This window comes from Numida meleagris, chromosome 5 (genome assembly GCF_002078875.1).
Source record: "Numida meleagris isolate 19003 breed g44 Domestic line chromosome 5, NumMel1.0, whole genome shotgun sequence".
NCBI classification, from domain to species: domain Eukaryota; kingdom Metazoa; phylum Chordata; class Aves; order Galliformes; family Numididae; genus Numida; species Numida meleagris.
The window spans coordinates 13,759,482-13,778,993 of record NC_034413.1 but is presented as its reverse complement, the minus strand read 5'-3'; the positions used below and the strand labels follow the sequence as shown (position 1 = coordinate 13,778,993).

The 19,512-nt window shown below is 38.8% G+C and overlaps 1 protein-coding gene across 1 annotated transcript in view; it reads right to left on the bottom strand.

Annotated features, from left to right (window-relative positions):
* The window catches only part of LOC110399941 (gamma-aminobutyric acid receptor subunit pi-like), a 31,455-nt gene continuing 12,179 nt past the window's right edge, over window positions 237-19,512 (bottom strand). Inside the window, exons 4-9 of the mRNA XM_021399442.1 lie at window positions 19,227-19,444; window positions 18,740-18,822; window positions 14,830-14,967; window positions 7,368-7,520; window positions 6,014-6,207; window positions 237-819 (exon numbers count right to left, since the gene is read on the bottom strand). Coding sequence (XP_021255117.1) covers window positions 508-819; window positions 6,014-6,207; window positions 7,368-7,520; window positions 14,830-14,967; window positions 18,740-18,822; window positions 19,227-19,444 — 1,098 coding nt within the window. The 3' untranslated portion in view covers window positions 237-507. The remainder of the gene's footprint in view (window positions 820-6,013; window positions 6,208-7,367; window positions 7,521-14,829; window positions 14,968-18,739; window positions 18,823-19,226; window positions 19,445-19,512) is intronic.

The following is a 19,512-nucleotide window of genomic DNA, read 5'->3' as shown; positions in this document are numbered from 1 at the left end:
TTGTTACGTTGGTGTTGGTAGCCCACACCTTCAAAAGTGTTTCTCACATGGGAGCAAAAATGCTTTAATCTGCAATTATACATTTTCTTATATAATCTGTAAAATTTATGTGTTATTGGCAGAGCTAGAGGGAATTGAATACTGAAAGTATAGCAGGAAATATACACTTCATTGTCTTTATTTTTAAATATATTCAATACAGTTCAGAAACAAAAGTAGTATAGCTTTTATTTTACAAAGCTGGCCTTTAAAATATTAAAAAAGGACTTTGAGGCCATTGACAAATAGTGTAATATGGGACATGCATGCTAAAAGGAAAGTCAATTTCAGATGACAGTCATTTAATAGCAGAAAAGAGAGTTAAATAAACTTGGCGTAAATGCTTGAAAAGAGCATATCCACTCATACCTCTTTTCCCTAAAGGCAGCTTTCTCTTTCTTCTGCAACTTCACCAACTACATCTCCTTTCTAAATGTTGAACCATGACAGTTTTACACCTTAAAAGATTTAGAAATACAAATAATATACCCAATAAAATACATTAATTATGATGAATGATAATGGGAAAGAAAATCTGGCATAGTTGTCTATGTGGTAAGGATTTTTAACATGGAAACAATCAAAGATACAGAAAAGACTTTTCATTATGGACATTGGTGAGCTACACCCACTGTGCTTATTTCTCTCCTTTTTGCCATTGATGCTGGTTTTGCTGCCCTTGTCTGAATCAATTTTGTTCGTGTTGTCAGAAGCACTGCAACTGTTAGCAACTGCTGCCAGAACTCCATTCCTTTCTTCTTCAGTCCCTTCATCCTCATCCTGACAGGAAACAAAACAGCACAGCAGGAACATAAGTTCATGTTTCACTGCCCTATTTACTTTCAAGCTGAAGCAAATAATAGGATTTTTCCCATAGCTCTTCCTGGGGCTTACTCATTGATTCCAAGGATGAGCAACCACAGGTACAGACAGTATCTTTCAGCTTTCAAAGCCTCCATATACAGGAGAAACACACCAACTTACATGACAGCTCGCCACAAAAACTTTCACAGGACCACAGTGCAAAGCTGGTTGCATTCAAATATGGCCCACTAAGCTTTACTTAACACAGCAGCAAATCCATAAAAACAAGTCATCTTCTGCAACATAATTTCTACAAAGCAAGTAAAGCAGAACCCCATCTAGGGGATGGAGAAGGTGGGTGAGATGCCAGATGTTGATCAAGCTGGTTGCACCCCAAATCAAGCACTTCACAATACAAAATGCCTTCTATGCTGGGTGCTCCATTCCTCGTGCTTTGTAATGAAAACAGAATTAGTTAATATAACAAAACAAAATGCAAGAAATAAAAACAAAAAGATCATAAAGAGGGAAAAGCCCCACAACTATTTCAGTACCAAACAGTTCATACTTCGTTTCAAGTCCTGAAACTTACATTTTAAGTTCAAAGTTATACTAAGGTTAAACGCATTTTCATGTGCTTCACTGCATCAAGACAGCTCTTTGGAGAATGTTGTATAAGCCGTCTGGTGTTCTGGTGGGTTTTGTTTCTTTGATTAGAAATGGCTCGGAGCCATGGAGTTCATGTATGAAATCTTCACCCTTTGAAGTCAGTGTGTTTTCTGCCACTGACTCAGAGGACACGGGATTAGACATCAGCTGTAGCTTCAGCTGTAAACAAACTTCCATGAAAGTTCCGGGGTCTTACTCTGGTTTTGGATATTGCAGATACCAGAGGATCTAAGCTCCAGAGTTTGGATCCAGATGTGTATCTAAGACTAAATCTAATTCTGAACAGTTTGAAAGGGGAATTGCTTTTATTGGGGCAGTTCTACACATGACTTTCTTTATGCTTCTTCTGATGCTTTTATCACCTTCCAGACCAAGGAGTAGCATATAAGCAAGAAAAGGCCAAAAATTTATTTGTGAAATGTAGAACATAGAATCACTTTCCTCTGAGCAATCCACTTTTTCCATTTGCATCATGGGAAGAACTAGATTAGATAAGGATAAACTTTACAGAAGTTCATAGGTACAGCCACACAAAAAGCTCACTTAGAAATAATGCAGCTCTTAAAGACACAGAGAGTTCATTAAGCCACCTGACAGATCTCCATGCAAGTGCAGAATTGTTCTTCAGTTCAGGGTACTTGCAAGAGGCGTGATTTCTGGGTCTTTTTCCATCTAAAAATTAGTAATGTCCTTGAAAATTAAAGTGGAGTCTGGACAGCATCCTGTGAATCAGTGAAACAGAACAGACAGAACTAGAAAAAGGGATTATTACTGCTATTCATTTTCCATTTGCCAAAAAAGCCTAGTATACTTTATTAGGGAGAGATAAATGTAGCTCATCACAATGCATCATCCTAAAAATACTCCGACTACAAAAATTCGTTCACCCCACAACTAGCCTGCTGCAGCTATGTGACAATTTGGAAACCAAAGGACAGGATGAAAAGCTGTTTATAAAGCCCAAGGAGGATCAATCCACAAACTTCCAGCCTGAACCTTAAACAAACCAAACTATGCCTCAAATTGGGAGTTTTATGTGTGGCCTGGCTGTTAGAAATACTCCATTCTGCTTCAGAGAGCCCCACCAGCCCAGCAGCGCAGCAGGGAGCACTGCCGGGCACCTCGAACCACGCACTGCTGCCGACCCAGGGCACCCAGTGCTTCAGCAGTGAGCAAAATACAGAAACCTGTCAGAAGGATCCTGACTTTTTTTTTTTCCCAGCACTTTCATATTTTAGAAAGGGAAAAAGAGAAAAAAACAACATCTAGACTTCAAAAATGGCAGGATGTAGGGCATTCTTCAGTTTGAGCCTCTTCGTCTCTCAGGTAGGGCTGGCTAAAAGTCGGTACAGAATTAGCTGTACTGCAGAGCATGAAAGGACATTGTGTACGTGCCATTTTTCTTTTCACACAGCTGCATGCGAACAATTCACAGGAGGCTGATGCTTTATTAGGCTGTTCTGAACTCTATTCTGCTCTCCAGGAGACATTTATAAAAGTGGTGCATATGTACTCAATTCCCATCGTGGTGTGCCAAGGCAAGGCTCTCTCAGAACGGAGATGTATTTACAGCAAAAGTTCTGTATCACATTGCTTAAAAAGGGGACAGCTAATCGGAAGGACAGCCACAGCCTCTAGTTTATAAGAAATACAGTCTTATAACCTGGGACTATCAAGGGACTTTTCCAGGTTGCTATGGAGAACTGAATGCAATGATAGATTAAGATGTTCCACATTAAAAAAAAAAAAAAAAAGAAAGAAAGAAAAAAAAACAGTGGCTCTAATTTTAAATGTTACTTACCCTACTTCTCTGCATTCTAGCTGTCAGTGAGAAAATGGCAGCTGGCACTAAGAAGGGCTCTGTTGGGATACAAACTTGAGAGCATCCTCAAAAAGTACTGTACATTATCTGCCACTGTCTGGGGCGTGCTGAAGTTTTTGTTGACATCTAACAGCCAGCAGAATTGAGGAAAGTTGTTATTGCTGTTATTGAATAATACAGATGCTCAAGATTAATAATATCTAAACCAAGAGTGTTGCACATCTGCAGCATCTTCCATGTTTGTACAGACCACAAGATGCTGGCACAGAAATGCAGAACACTGCCCACATAATCCTCAGTTTTCAACTCTTTTCCCTTTCTGCCCCAAAGGAAAACAAAATGATGAAAGATAGATGAAGTCTAAGATGGATTTCTCTGTTCTATAGGAAGACACAGCACACCTTTGTATGAATGAGGAGAAGCTCAGGATTTTGGAGAGGCAGCCTCTCCATTCAGGCAGTCTGCCATGCAGTTGATGCGAATGGCACAGTCAGTCTGACCTTCCTTGTAGCAGTGGTTCCTGTGCTTTTGCCATCAGCTTTCAAGCTGCTTCTGCAGCTACCGGTTCACACAATGTGAACATTGCAAGAGTGTGGATATGATGAGCTGTTTCTCCAGTTTTTACTTCCAACTACAGATCCTGACGGTCTCAAAAGAACTTCCTATTGCCAGCGCCCAAGTGTTTTAAAGAGCAAAGCAGAAAGCAGCACAACTAATTCCCATGCAAGGCAGATGGTTATGTTTTCAATTCACCTCTTAAACATATTTATATAATTCTGAGTGCAAATATGGTATTGGGTTGTATGAGAACAGCAAATTGGGAAGTGAGATTTCTAATTATCCTGTGTCCACAAGAGCATGAGATAATGAGGAGAACACATTTGTGGTGACGATAATCACAAAGAAATTCATTAAGTACCTGCTAGACAGTGACATGACATTTTAGCTAGTATTTCCATCCTTGTGATATTTTGTTTTCACAGAGAGAAATGAGAAATACAAGCCAGGTGCGCTCTCAGTGGCCCCCCTGCTCAGTATGCAGTGCATGTCTCCTTGGCTACAGTATAAAAAAGACACAACAGGCATTTTCCTTACTCTAAAGGCTTTGAGAGTTGATCCAGGATTCACCAGCTACCCCTTCCCTACACTTGTGTTTCTGTGGGCAAGAAGTGAGTTGGATTTGCTCACTGCTGACAAAGAAGAGAAGGTAGGAAAAGTGCCTGAAGAGACACATCATCCCTTTCAGTCATTAAGTCCATCACAAAACTGCACCTTAAGTGTTTCTCCCTTGCTTGCTTGAGGGCTGTACCTCCATTTACTTCCATGCGCGCTTCAAGTCTGTGAGTTCTCATGCCTGCTCCACCTGTATGTACTGGCACCTGTGTCCCATAAGAAAGAGATGCTGACTCAGGTAGGTGAAGGCAAGGGCAGTCATTAATGCCCTTCACAGATCCAAAGATGCTTAATCATCTGAGCAGCACTGAAACACTTGGCTTTCTTACTCAAACCTCCAATAAGCTTTCTTTTTTCTTCCACTCAATGAGCAAATGACAGCCACTTACTTCACAAGATGGATATGCTCAGAGGGAATTGTTACTGATGCTACCTTGCCAGGAAAAATGATTTTTAGGCTTTCCACTCAAAACCTCAATCATAACCAGTGTTTGCTCATTTGCAGGCATTCCTCAGATTATGCCTTTTAAAACCCAATGGGGGCCTTTGTGCCCCTTTCTCAAACCTTCTTCACACACCTAGATCTCTTGGCACTTTTGTTTAAACAAACAGTCTTTTTTTTTTTTTCTGCCTGTTTAACCTTACAGCACTCAACCAAACCTCTTCCCACATTTTTTGTCATATTCTCATTTTCCGCGCTTAATCAAGAAATGCATCACCTTTTTCTGTTTAAAATTTTATTTTCTATCATGCATATTAGACTCTGTTCTATAATGAAAAGCTTTAAGACATTCAGTTTCTAACTTTCTCATTATTTCTTTTTCACTGCCAAGCACTGAAGATGGAGGATATGACAAAACTTTTTCATGAACCTGTCCTGATTATTTCAGCAAGATGACAACCACCAGACTCAGAAACGCCTCTGTTGATTTGATACTTTATTATTTTAAGTATACTTCACAACATTTCAGAGTTCTGGGAAGCTCACTAGAGCAATAAAAAGCACTGCTATAATAATGACACAGAAAAGAAAGTGAATCACAGTCCGCAGCTTCTGAGACAGAAGATGTAGGTGGAAGGCTACAGGGAACTGAGGCATGAAGCTCTCTGCTAGTAAGCTGACTCACATTCCATACATGTGCAGAAGGTTTCATAAATGGTATGTGATTAATGCTTGTGTTTTTTGGTGGGTTTTTTTCCCGTACTGCAGTAAGATCAAGCCACCTTGCTCAGTCCAATATTTGAACTGTGCGTAGGTATATGCTAGAGAAAAGGTGAATGCCTGTACACGTACCACATTGGTGTTCACTTTGCTTGATCTCTTTCAAGAAGTTCCAGGAATACAAATCCTTTTTTCTTCAAGTTATTTAGTTATCACTGACCTTGCATTAAAATATAAAATCCCTTACATACATTTACTATCAGAGCTAAATAAGATAACCCATTCTTTTTAGCAGTTATAATTGAAATCTACTTTGTAGACCAACAATAAAAGAGTTAAAATACCTTTGGAATTTCCTTTGAACTGGGTCGATGCAGAGCGCAGAAATGAGCCACAGCATACTCTAACAATGCTCCAAAGATGAAACTGAAACAGATGCCGAGGTACACATCAATTGCCTTAATAAAACAGTTAGCATTTGGGAGTGAAGTCCTGGCTCCCATCATCAGTGTCGTCATAGTGAGGACAGTGGTAACACCTGTGGAACACAGAAATATAAATTCTCATGAACAAAGACAGCAATAAGGCCTTCCATTGCATTTGGAAAGCTACAGGATAGTTCTTCCTGAGCTTCATAAACTCCTAATATGCCACAGCATTTCCTGTGGCATGTTTTGGAAAGACTTTAAGTGCACTTGTGATCTTGAAGTTAAATGCTTGAAAATACTGAAGAGAAATGTTTGGAAAGCTGAGAAGATTGGAAATTAGAATGGGAGGGATTTTCATGTCATAGAATGCATATTTATTATTAACACATCATTGCAATGCTATGCAAATGCTTCCATTAAAAACATTCAGATATCATTTTGTTCAGTGTAGTTGTCCATCAGCCTCATTTAATGTGAAATTTGTCTTTGCTATTCTATAGAAGTGTTTTCCCTGCCCCCCACCTGCAGTCTGATCAGAACTGATCTGCATTTTTCCCTTTCAGAATCTCCTTTACTTGCAATTAACTATATTTAATCTTATCATTCTCTTATTATTCATGTGTTAATTAGTATGTATCATTCACCTGCACAAAAGACTCATAATTCTGCCTGTGTATACCACGCATTTGAATATTTTGAAATTATTTCCAAAATGATGGGGTTTTCCTCTGATTCCAGCAGCCTTCCCTGCCTCCAGGTCTCCTGTAGCTTCCAAGGACGTTTGCTTTGTTACAGAATAGCAAGGCTTCCAGTGGTACCTCTACCATGCGCTGCAGATGGCAAACCGGAAAAATAGTTCCATGAAACTCAGAGTGTCTGCACCTTTTGGAAATTGATGCCATGTACTTGCAATAAAGAAAGCATCTTAATGCTCTAGCTCCTGCTTCATAGAATCATAAAGGTTGGAAAAGACCTCTAAGACCATGTAGTCCAACCACCATCCCATCCCCACCATGGTCACATCACCAAACCATGTCCACCAGTACCACATCTACCCATCAGTACCACAGTATCCTCAGTACCACATCTTCAACACCTCCAGGGACAGTGACTCCAATGCCTTCTTGGGCAGCCTGTTCCAGTACCTCACCACTCTTTCTGAGAATAAATTTTTCCTAATGCCCAACCTGAACATTCCCTGACACAACTTAAAGCTATTACCTCTCGTGCTCTCAACAAGAGGTTTGGCTTTGTTTCATCAGCTTCTCACCTATGCAGATTCTGGCTGGAACTGATGACTGGCTTATCCAAAATGATACCCAGGAGAGCACAACCAGGAGAATTGATGGTACGTATGTCTCCAGTATGAAATACAAGATGTTTCTCTTGAGCTCAAAGTGAAACACTAATTTAGGGTAACGTCCTGCGAAAAGAGAAGGAAAAAATATTGTGAAGGAGAAACTCACAGAAGGATTTTCAAATCATCAGCCTGTATGAGTTCTGTACATATCAATACATGCAGCATCCACAAATAACCTGTTACATGGATTAAAATAATGTAAAAAAAGTACATCTGATTTCTAATCTTAACCTGACGTCAGCTTTCTGCCATGTTGTCTTTGCCTTTTCACTACTGGATTAAATAGCCTTTTGGTAGGCAGTTCATTCCCCTTCTGAAGGTACAAATACACTGCATTTAGAGTTATTCTTTGTAAGTTCAGCATGTTGAGCTCAACAAGCTTCTGGCTGATGGAAAAAAAGGATACAAAGATGGACAGCAGACTTTATCTCTGTCCGTGAGGCAGGAGGTACAAAGATTATTTATACCGTTATCATCATATTTATGTGAAAAAGGGACATTAAGTTAGTGTACCTCTATCAGTACTGTGATTTTTACCAAGACATCCATTTAATGTACCAAAATCGATTTGAAGTGTAGAGTAGGTCAAAGTAAAGCAGTCAAAAGTTAGGAAGTTTAAAACTTAGAGGAAAACTCTGAAACGGGCAATACTACATGATCATGCAGCAATATCCTCTCCTCATTATCTCCCAACAACTCTTTTTACCTTAGTATAAAATTGTATACATGGGAAGTTAGTTTAAAATATCAAATTTTAAAGTCAGCCTTTGCCATTTTGCCATAATTTCCAAGCGTGGACAAGCCTTTAGAATGTTCATGTGTTCTTTGGTGTTATTTTTCATGATGCCATAAATTTCTGAAGCAATGTGAACAGCAAAGAGAAAAAGAGATATAACAGCTTACAGCTGAGCGGCTTTTCTGGGAACAAAGAAAAGGCAATTCTTTAACCTTAAGGCTTTCTGCTTGCCAGAATCCAAAGACACATCATGGAGATGATAATAATGGTGTCAGCATTTCTCTAAAGAGCTCAGAAGAGCTTTTATAATGGAAATTTTGAAGCAACCTATATAGAGGATTCATATAAGCTCCTTCTGAAATAAACTGAAGGAAGAAGGAGGCAAGAAAAAGTATCTAATGCATACTTACCATGCTAAAATATCAGCAATGTGACAAAATAACAATTCCTCCGCTCTCCATATGTACCAAAAGTTATCATGTTTAAAAGTAAACAGATGCACTACTGCCATTATCTGGGTTACATATGAGATATTAATGATGAATAACAACCTTATCTCATCCACTTTGACTTGTATATCCAAGGCTGTGGTGCCATAAATCAGATCATGCAATCCTAATCCTGCCTTTACTGTAGCTAACTCAAGTACAGGTCAAGTTAACTCCTGAAAAGTGTCAAGCCTGCCCCTTGCTTGACTCTGATTGAGAACAAAATCCTTGCATTAAAATGAGAAGACGCTTCTTTATTCAAGTCTCTGGGCCATGACAGATGTCACCTCAGCATGTGATTGCTCCAATTTAAATTCAATAATCTGGAAATAATCTCTGTGTAGACAGCTAATTTTGCAACAGAGGCAGAGCTTTAGCACTTACCAAAGTATCACATTACTGTGTTCAATAGATTGTCAAATACATGTTGAACTTGAATGGCTATCAGTGCACCTACTCTTAACCCACAGAAAGGTGAGGCGATTTTACTTATGTTACCCCACAGTGAAAGAAGATTAAGCTGAGTTACTTTAGCTTTATAGAATTCACTAGAGAACAGAAGTAAAAAACTAGACAGTAGCTCTAGCTGAGATGAATCACAAATCTAGATAGCAGACTGCAGTCTCTCTACATATTCCAGCTCTCTCTGTTGCTTTAAAGAAGAGCCCCCTAGAAAATGGAAGGATTTTCCTTCCTTTGGGAATTTCAGGTGGTTGCAGCTGACTACTTCTGTTTTAGAGTCATAAAAATTATACCAGCATGGCATTTCTCCCCCATTAGTTGAGCAAGCATAGGTCTAAGGCAGATCTTTCTGAATGCAAGAGAAGACAATTTATTTCTCTTCCAATTTGCCTTTGAAATTCGGCTTAAACAAATGGGCATCCTTATCATTCTAGATCATCCATTTTGTAATTATGCAAAAATCTAACAGCAGAATGCTGCATCCCTGCTCTTTCTGCTGCCCCTGCCAGCAGAAAGTCACAGCAGAGGAGCCTGAAGCAAGGACTCGTGATCTACAGTGTCCTCATTTCCCTACTTCAGGTGTCATGGGATGGGAGCATCTTCCCACGGTTGCTTCCTGTGGACTTTTTGATGAATTCTACTCCAGAAAAAGAAAGCTCCACATCACTCTTTATGTAAGAAGCACTTTGGTATCCTGTATAGGGTGTGCAGTCAGGCACAAAGAGCACATTCTTCCCTATCATTAAATATGTATGCTCACCCCTTGGGTGCCAGCTAAAACGTGTGATGTACATCTCCCACAAGCTCATCGGTATAAACCTACCGATGTATCATTTTCTTCTCTGCTTGCATCTTTTAAGGGGACAGTACAGGGCATAACTTCAGTGCCTTAACTATTTGCTGAAATTGGAATTTTCAGTATGCATTTTTTTGCTTGATTACAACAAATACTGTAATGCAACTTCTCTGACCGATGCAGGATGCTAAGGTCACTTCAAAAGTAATGCCTCCTATTTATTTCCATGTAAACTACAATAGATTCAAAGAGCACAATAACATTATTTGACAGAGCAAATTCTCAGCTACAAAACACTATTTTTCAACACTGCCTTCTGTTCCTCACAGTCAGGCTCTTATGAACTACCTCTTTTCCTATTTGTTCTACAGTGGTGAACTAAAGGAAATGAAAGATCAGGACAGGCTTCTCAACATGTGTTTCATCTTCACAAAAACGCTTTACAGAAATAGAGTTTGAAAATTCAAATTTCCTAAGAAAGAAACAAATGCTTTCGTGTAGTATTTGTGTGCAGATATGTCTGCCTGTTTAGCTTACCTACAAAGAATGCTTACAAAAACAATTATGCCACAGGAAGTTTTCCATGTGTTTGTATTTGTTTGTAGTACAAAGAACTTTCCAGAAGTTAGCAAAAAATCCCCTCTTCCTAGCATCCTTCTTCATTCAATTCATTGCCTTTCCATGTGTTTTTATGTTGCTGTAATATTTTCAATGCGTTTTCCATAACTGTTTTCTTTCTAAACTGTTTTGCAGCTTCAATACATGCTGTGAAGCACTGCAGAACTATCAGAAAAAGAGCAAATGATGGAAAGCTTTTGTATTTTTCAAGTGGAAAACCCCACTTAAAAAGAATGATTATCTGAGCAAAGAGCTCACCTAGGCAAGTTGCAGTTACTTGGCAGCAGATACATGAATTTGCGTTGCTTGAGTCTTAGGTGAGTCTGACCATAAAGTCCCCAGATACGATTGTACTGACTGCACTTCTGAGATTGTTTTTAAGGCCTGCATGGCAAAGATGACATTATCAGAAGTAACAACTGGAGAGCAATTGCAGATTACAAAATAACTGATGAAGGGAATGACAGAAATTACTCAGTGCACTGCGTCATGAAAAAGGACAACTGAAAATCCTAGAAAAGTTTGCTAACTAATAAACTGCAGAGGGGTGAGAAAGATTGAGCAAGGTACTGCCTACATTTTGAGACAAAGACTGTGAAAAATGCTGCAGACAGACTGCAGACAAGCAGCAGCAGCCAGCTCTCTTTGCAGGCTCTTTCAGAAAGGCAAATGCCTTATCTATGTGAATCAAGGACAGGAGGCTGACTTTATGCTTCTCTCCATCCCTCTGTTCTGCCAAAGTAGTACCATTTGGATGTGCAACCTTGCTGACTTCGCAGTTTCTAAGTGGAGAGGTCTGCCTGAAAAAACTCTCCCTGCCTTCTGGACAGGGGTTGAGGACTCCGTGTTAGGATAAGCACAGTGAGCTCCTCACCCTTGCTGCTTCTGTAGGCTTGGCAGTAGTGCAGCAGAGAGCAAAGCTAAGGGAAGTTATCAGTCAGCACAGAGGAAAAGTTAGCAGCAGCCAATTACCCTGAGGTATTAAATCCCTTTTTGCTTCTTTCATTGATTATAAGTGTTAATAGAGATTGATTAGCTATGGCTTGCTGTGAAAATATAAGCCATGTGCTGCACCCAGAATTGTTCACTGGCAAACAGGACGGCACACCGTGGCATACCCAGAGATAGCAAGCAGAGGACAGTTAGCACACTGGACAACAGGACCAGAGTTCACAATTGCAACAACAAATATCAAAAACAGCCTCAGCAGAAGAAGATGCATTTCAACAGAATTACAAAGTCCTGCCCTCAGACCAGCTGGAAATCACAAGCTGAACGAGGTCAGCAGTGCACAGGAATTTTCTGCAAGAAAAGCAAATGTCTACCTGAAGAAGATAAAGAGGAACAGAGTTCATGAAATGCATGAAGTAATTCCCTACCTCTACAGAGGACTTCGGGGCACTGAGTTTTGAGTGCTGCACATCAGCAAAGATAGGAGAAAGTCTATGGAAGAACAATAGTAAAGACAGGAGATCTAGAAAACTGTTTATGCAAATTAAAGAGAGGGAAAATGTTAGTCTGAGAAATGGGGAAAGGGTTGCTGAAAAACAGCAGGAAATTTGTCTTTCTTATCCACAGTAGACAATGCAGTGCATAATGGGTTTGAAATGTAGCAAGGCAGATCAAGATTAGACACAAGGAAAATATGTTTGCAATAATCACCAGAAAAAAAAAATCATCTAGAGAGGCTGAGGAGTAGACACTTTGGAGGTTTGTCTAATTTACTGCTAAAAACATCTGTCAGGAAGTACATTGTTGATATAGATGAGCTTGTCTTGGGACATGAGAACAGATTAAATGAATTGTTAAAGTCTATGCCAACCTTATTTCTATCATTATTTACACAAAAAGCTAGACTGTAACAGTCTTTAATTGCTTTCATGTTTTTCCAATAATAAATGCAAGCCTTTTACATCATTATTTGTTACTCTGAGGATGCAGGTGGTGTTGGCTAGACAACTGAAATAAAAAGCCAGCCACCACTCATGCACTTACTTGGTTTTGGGGTCCAAGAGCGTATGTATCAGTGTTTGCAGAATAAGGATTAGAGTTAAAGACATGCAGGAAATGGTTCTAGCAATGAATTTACCTATGTCCAAAATTAAATTATTCTGTACCAAGACAAAAACAGCACAAAACCCCAGCCAGCCCTCCAGTTAACATTATACAAAGCAACTTCCTATCATGTGATTATTCTAATGTGATTACTATTATGTGATGCACGGTGTTCTATAAACAAGATTAATGCATGTAGTCCTTTTCTTAAATACACTGAAGTTGCTTATGCAGGGAATTTGCTGACCATATTCTAATCTTGGCTCTGTCCATGGCTGTACATGAACTTGGGCTTTCCATCGCTGTACAATATTTCACTTGCACAACAGCTGTACTGTCTGTTCAAGTTCACAGAGTATCAAATGCTGATTGCTTTTTTTGCTGTGTTGGGAAATACTACAACACTGCTCTTCTCTAGTATCTTTCTCATCAGCCTTGGGAATGACAACCGTTATTTATAAAATACTTTCAGACATCTACTAATCAGGTTAAGAAAATGCAAAGCATAAATTTTCCCTTTCAAACTGATTACACAGTTCCATAATTTGAGGGGGTTTTTCTTTTAATACAGGTTAAAGTAGTTACTGCTTTCCTACAAAATCTGCAGAAAATAGCTCCTCCATCGCAGACACAGTAGGAAATGAAGAGGATTATGGGATTTCATTTAAAAACACTGCAGAGCACTTGAGAACGTGGCTTTCTTAAACAGGAGAACTGAAACAAGTAGAGGTGGGAAATCTTAATCAAATTAAGCTGCAAGTGTTAAAACATTAAATCAGAGAGTGGATTTTGACTTCACGCATATGATTACCGCCAACATTAAGGGGAAGAAGACAGCATCATTTACTGAAAAGAAGAGCATGCCTTATCTGACCACACCTCTAGTCACTGGAGATCGTTCTTATTCCATCTAGTGAAAAATAATATAACTTTATGACAGAGTCTGGGATCTGTCATAAATAAATAAATAGAGAAATATGTAGGCAGGTAGATAAATAAAAGAAGATGGTAAGAATTAGGCAGGTTTCCTCTCCCTCTTTCCTGTCTGGTGAACACGTCCTAACACCCTTCTGGGCAGAGAGCAGTAGAGGATTGTTCTCCTTTGATGGAACCTGATGCTGCTCAGCCTGAAGAGGAGAAAAGGCAAAGAGGAGGAAGGCAAACAGATGTCAGTTATATAAGCAGCAAGATACTTTGTGATCCTGGAGCCTGCTATCATGCATTTCATTTCTACTTTCTTATCCATTTAGAGAACTTGGGCTTTCAGTCCCAACTAATGGCTGAAATCAGATTCTGAAGTTTCTTTGTGCTGTATTGTTAAAGCAGAAATATCCAACCACGGAATACTGAAAAAATATCTCTGTGGTTTAGAATTAGTAACAGACACTTTGGTTAAACTGCAGCTTTGAAGGATGCGTGTGTCCTCACACAGAGATAAGCAGATGGCACACTGGCTTCGGCAGAAGAGAAACTGAAATATGCAGTGAAGAACAGCAATAAGAAACCTAAGAACAACTCAAGGAGCAGAAAGGAGATTTGGCACATTTTGAAACCTCAGAAAGCTCTTTCAAAATCTCTGAGGGAGGGAAAAGAGACCAAGTCCTGCAGGCCCATGGAAATGGTTCTGACCCTTCCTTGGGCAGATGAACCACAGAAAGGGCAATCCGCACTCTGCTGCCTGCAGGCTGGACAGAAGCCACCAAAGATAAAGAGCAATTCCTACAAGCACTAGTAATGAAGCTCAACTTCTTGTAATTATGAGCACCCACCATATTCACAGAAATTTCCATGGCTGAAATGAGGCCTTTTCTTTTCCTAAAAAAAAAAAACAGAGTGGCTATTTCCAGAAAGGCTGGGAACCATCCTGAACTGAGCTCCCAGAGTTAGTGGTCTCAAATTTAAATGCACAGCCTACAGGCTCTTCTTCCCTCATAAGAACTCTCTCTGGCATTACATAGAATCAGTAACGGATGTTTTGTTCATTATTTTATAGGTAATGTGTGGTCTCCAAAAGAATGTTCTCGAGGAAGATGCTCTCAGAGTCTCAGCCTTTACAGTAGCAGGTCTCTGCTAGCAACATCTCAGAGAGCTGCATGCTATTTCAAGAATGTAAACCAACAGAAAACAAAAAATGTCATCCACAGCTCCTCCATGCTGTATTGTTTCTGGAGCCATATTCCAAACTGCACCTAGAAGGTGTTACAAGGGTATTGTTACCTGTTTCATATACTGCTTCAGATACCGAGGTAAAGTGGTCTTCTACTGTATATTGTGCCAGCTGGAGCGTGTCCAAACCTCGAACAGAATCATTTCCTCTAGTCCAGTAAAACACGACGTCATTCACGTTGTAACCCCCTGTAGTGGTACACAAGACGGCAATTCTTTTCATTTTACACAATAATTAATTTGTGCTGAGCACACTTATGGCTCAGCTGTTTCTTATTCGTCTGCCTGAAAGTACAATGAGACATAAACAATGAGACTTTTGGCAGAATGTTAACGCTTGTTTGCAGTAAAACTCCCAAAGACTGAACATGCAAAGTCTTACCATTTAAAAGCTGTCTTTTTTGGAGACAGTCCTTTTTATATCTTTTATTCTAGCCTAGATGACATAAACTAACAAAAGAGATTAGTACCACATGGTATTTAAAAAGCAAAGGCTACAAAGCTTTAAAGGTTTTAGCAACTGCAGCAATGCCAACATTTGGCTAAAAGCTGAGCATGCCCTTTGTTGGCATCCCAGGATGCTTTCTTGGTCAGTACTTGGTCTTCCCATCAGTAGAAATGAAGGGCTGAAGACCCACACTCCAGAGCCACGCTCCGAGTTGGGCTTGGGTCATCACTTGCGATGCATCTTGGCTCGGGAGCTTGGTCCCTTCCCAAGGACACCAGCCTAGGTGCTGGAGTTTCAGCAGGCGCAACAGCAATACGCTTCAGGGGCCCCAGGAGATTTGCTCTTAACCTTCAAGTGGTAATTAGGAACTGAGATGGGACACGAATCATCTATCAGAAGGCAACTGTATTTCGCACACACTTGTCAATATGCGTCACAATTATTGCTAAAATACCTCTGTAGCTTTTCCCATTATATTAAAAGGCAGGCAATTTTCAGACTAGTGTATATGATTAATTCAAGATTATGTTAATGTAATTTACATGTTAACAGGGAGCATTTGAACATCTTTTCCTTTGGCTTTCTTGGATCAATCATTCTTGTATTTGACAGACTTATATTGTGCAAGTTAATAGCAAAGCTTAGGGGACAGAACCACAAGCAGATGATTATTTTTAGACTCCAGTCAATTGTAAGTAAATTACACTCAGAGACAATAACGCAATACATTGCACAAGGGTACATGCTGCAGAAAGAACAAAGCTCTAGAATTGCAGAAATAAAAAGAGCATTTTAATACTTTTAATGCAATGGCTTTGGCTCTTGCAATGTCAAAAAAAAGTACTGATTTATTACAGCCATTTTATGCAGGAAAAATAGGGAGTTCAGAAACTTCACTTCAAGGAAAAGCTATGCTGGTTACCAGTTAAACAAGTAAGGTGATAACAAGCATACCTCCAAATGGAGGTTCTTTTGTTTTTAACATTTTTGTTCCAAAGTATCCTTATTAGTTGAATAATTAGCAGGTTTTTGTCATCCTACATGTGATGATACCTTCAAAATACTAATTCCAAAACTCTATTTGTGAAGACATTCCTGGGGGAGAGTCTTCCCAACAGTCAGTAAAGTTAAATAGCACAGTGCACTCTTTGTGTAATGTTATTCTTTATTCAGGGGATTAATATTTGACTAACTATAAAACGTTTAAGAAGTTTATATAGATACGATTCTTAAACTATGTTATTGACTTTTACAAATAATCTTTTTACATGACACTGAGTTTTCTTTCATACTAATTCCTCGAGCTCAAAATGTCTCATTCCTGTGCTTTGTTGATATGGTGTGAACAGCTACTATCAACAGGGTTAACTGCAGGAATAGTAAATCTGGGATTGAACATTCATAACATCTAATACAAATGAGTTTCTTTACCATTCTGTTGCTAATTTTAATTTCTCTTGATTGTCAAGCACAAGGTTAAGTGCCTTCACACGGCTCTTCACTGCAAAAACGCTAAAGGATGAGATCAAAAAGGAAATAAAATTTCAGAGATGGGCCCAAAAATGAATATGTATTTGAATTGGCCTGTGTGGGTGGATAAAGGGAGGAAAAAAGCCCCCAGTCCAGAATGAATGACTGGTGGTGCTACCTCCCATATGGCCGTTAACACAAATGCTCACACAGCACTACCTGGTGCCCCACAATCTTCTGAAGCATTGCAGTGACAGGAAAAAGCTATAGAAATTTTGGGCTCAAAAGCGTCTCACTGTGTAGGAAGTATAATACAATTTGTGTCATTGCCTATTAATAATGAAAGAGCATGTTGTAAAGACCACTAGGGACGTTTTATTGTGTAAAACCATCACTTGACAATAGCATGGTATGTTAGTCTTTACATTAGTAAATGTTTAACACCTAACATACCTTGTTTCAGCTGAAATATTTACTACGTATTTTATTTATGAGTGTTTGTATGCATGTGTATTTACACTTGCATTCACTATTCTTAACTTCACATTTTTGCAAGTAATGCCCTAGGATGATGTCATTGTTTGCCTATTAATTCATGTAGCTTATCTCACGAGGAAGTAAGCACCATTTCCAGTGTATCTGTACGAAAATATTACAGGGCACTGAAGAAAAAGGGCCATGGCTGAAGACATACTCTTTCCTTCTGCATTCACTGTTTCTAGCTGCTCTCCTCAAAACTAAACACAAATGACATGGGAGCATTTGTGATGACATTGCTAAGTTTTCCCCTCGGACAGCAGGCGCTTGTGTGCTTTGAAAAAGCAGATGGAATCATTCTGAACAATGTTTATTTTTAATTATATAGGGAATTTTTTTTTTTTTTTTTTTTTTTTAATCATGCCTCCTTTAAAGCTCTATGTTCCGGTGGGACATATATTTCACTCTGGAACTAAATATTACATGATTCATTAAGCAATGTGTTTAATGTAAAGCCATATATTGTGACTTACCAATATGCTCTTCCAAAGGAAAACAAATTGGAGATGAAAACAAATTCTTATTGGAATCACTGTTAAACAGCTCTTATCCCCATAAAACTGCTGATTCCAAAGGGACTGCTGTGTGAGGAAGGTTCGGGGGTTGATTCTCTTTGATTCATAAGCCTCCTTATAACTGATCATTACCAACACAAATAACACTCACACAGTTCTGAAATGCTAAAGAATAAAACTCAACAAGTACTTAAAAACTTTCTGAAAGAACATTTGGAGTATATATTAATAAAGATTTGAACTTTTTTTTTTCCATCTCGTAGAACATCTCTTAGGTGTCACTCTGCATTATCCCATGCAAAAAAAAAACATTTTGACAGAGTCTTATTATATGAAAAACAACAGAATTAACTTTAAGCATACACAATGGGTATCTGCAAAGTGACCACGTTTAGAAAGTATTTGAGATTACAGTTTAATGAAAAAATATATGGACATTCAGTGATGCAATGAGAACCAAAAAAAGGAGATTTAGTGTTGGTCCTTCTGTTTATGACATATTTTCCTGCAGCACTGGCACAGAGAGAATTAAATAAGTCATAGAAGGATCTCAGTATTCCCCTCTCAGAACACAACTCTCTATGCAATTACTCTTTTCAACATGAAGACAGTAAATTAATGAACTCTACGCCTTAAAAATAAGTCTTATTCTAATTTCTTTCTTTCTTACAGGTAAAAAGCCACAATATCTGAAAGTGAGAAAAGAGGCAAAATTGACAGAAAAAACTTATTTTCTTGGCTGTGCTGGAAAATGCCTGCTCAAAGAACCCCCCCTAGAGACCGACAGAATAACTGCAGCAGTGAAGCTTCACAAGTTTATCTGTGTGTGAAAATACTATTTTAATTCTACTTTAATTATTTCTCATGTGTTGTCACTTGGCTTTTATGAATATTCCAGCCTCTTCGGTAATACTTAACAGCCAGCAGCCCGTGGAAATGATCGCAGATATTTCTCTAATGGCATAGAAATACTAAGAACAACTTGTCTTACAGCTTTCCAGTTGCAAGGTACACGTCTGCTTATCCATTGGGTATTTGGTCAGGTCCATGCTGCATGCAACAGTTGTGGTGATCCTTGAAAAGCAGAGTAATGGTGATTATTAATGGGATAAAATTGTTCATCATCAGAAAGAAAAATAAGCCACGTAACTTTCTTGAATACTTGAACCTTGAAGACTGTTCTGCAATAAATAACGCAAATCAGTCATTGTAGCCTCCTTTCCTCTGTGATGATTCAACACAAAACAACTGCAATGGCAAAAGGAGCAATTCCTGTGTTCAGTCTACACGAAAGCAAAAGGATCTATCTAGGGATGAAAGGGAGACCTGGTAATAATTTTAAGAATTTCATCATATCAGTCAACCACATTACGTATTTTTAAAACTATAAGACCATGTATATTCTACTTTTACAAATAGAACAGCTTCTAGAGTAACTAGAAGCCAAATACAAAGGCTGGTACATGGTGTATACATACCGTATAGCATACAAGACTGTTCCGTTAGGGTATATTCTTATCAGACGATTCTCAACAGTGATATCATGAAGAAAAGACTTTTTTGAATCAACTATGAAGGTATCTGGTACCCAGAGCATTTCCACAAGCCGACCATCTAAACTTAAACTTTTATTGCCATCAAAACAAAGTCTCTCATCAGTCCACCGCTGCCTCAGAAATATGGTAGCCGTGTAATCCTGAAATACATGAGGGATATATTTATACATCTCATTTAGAGCAAATTACTATTATTCCGTTTTACAAA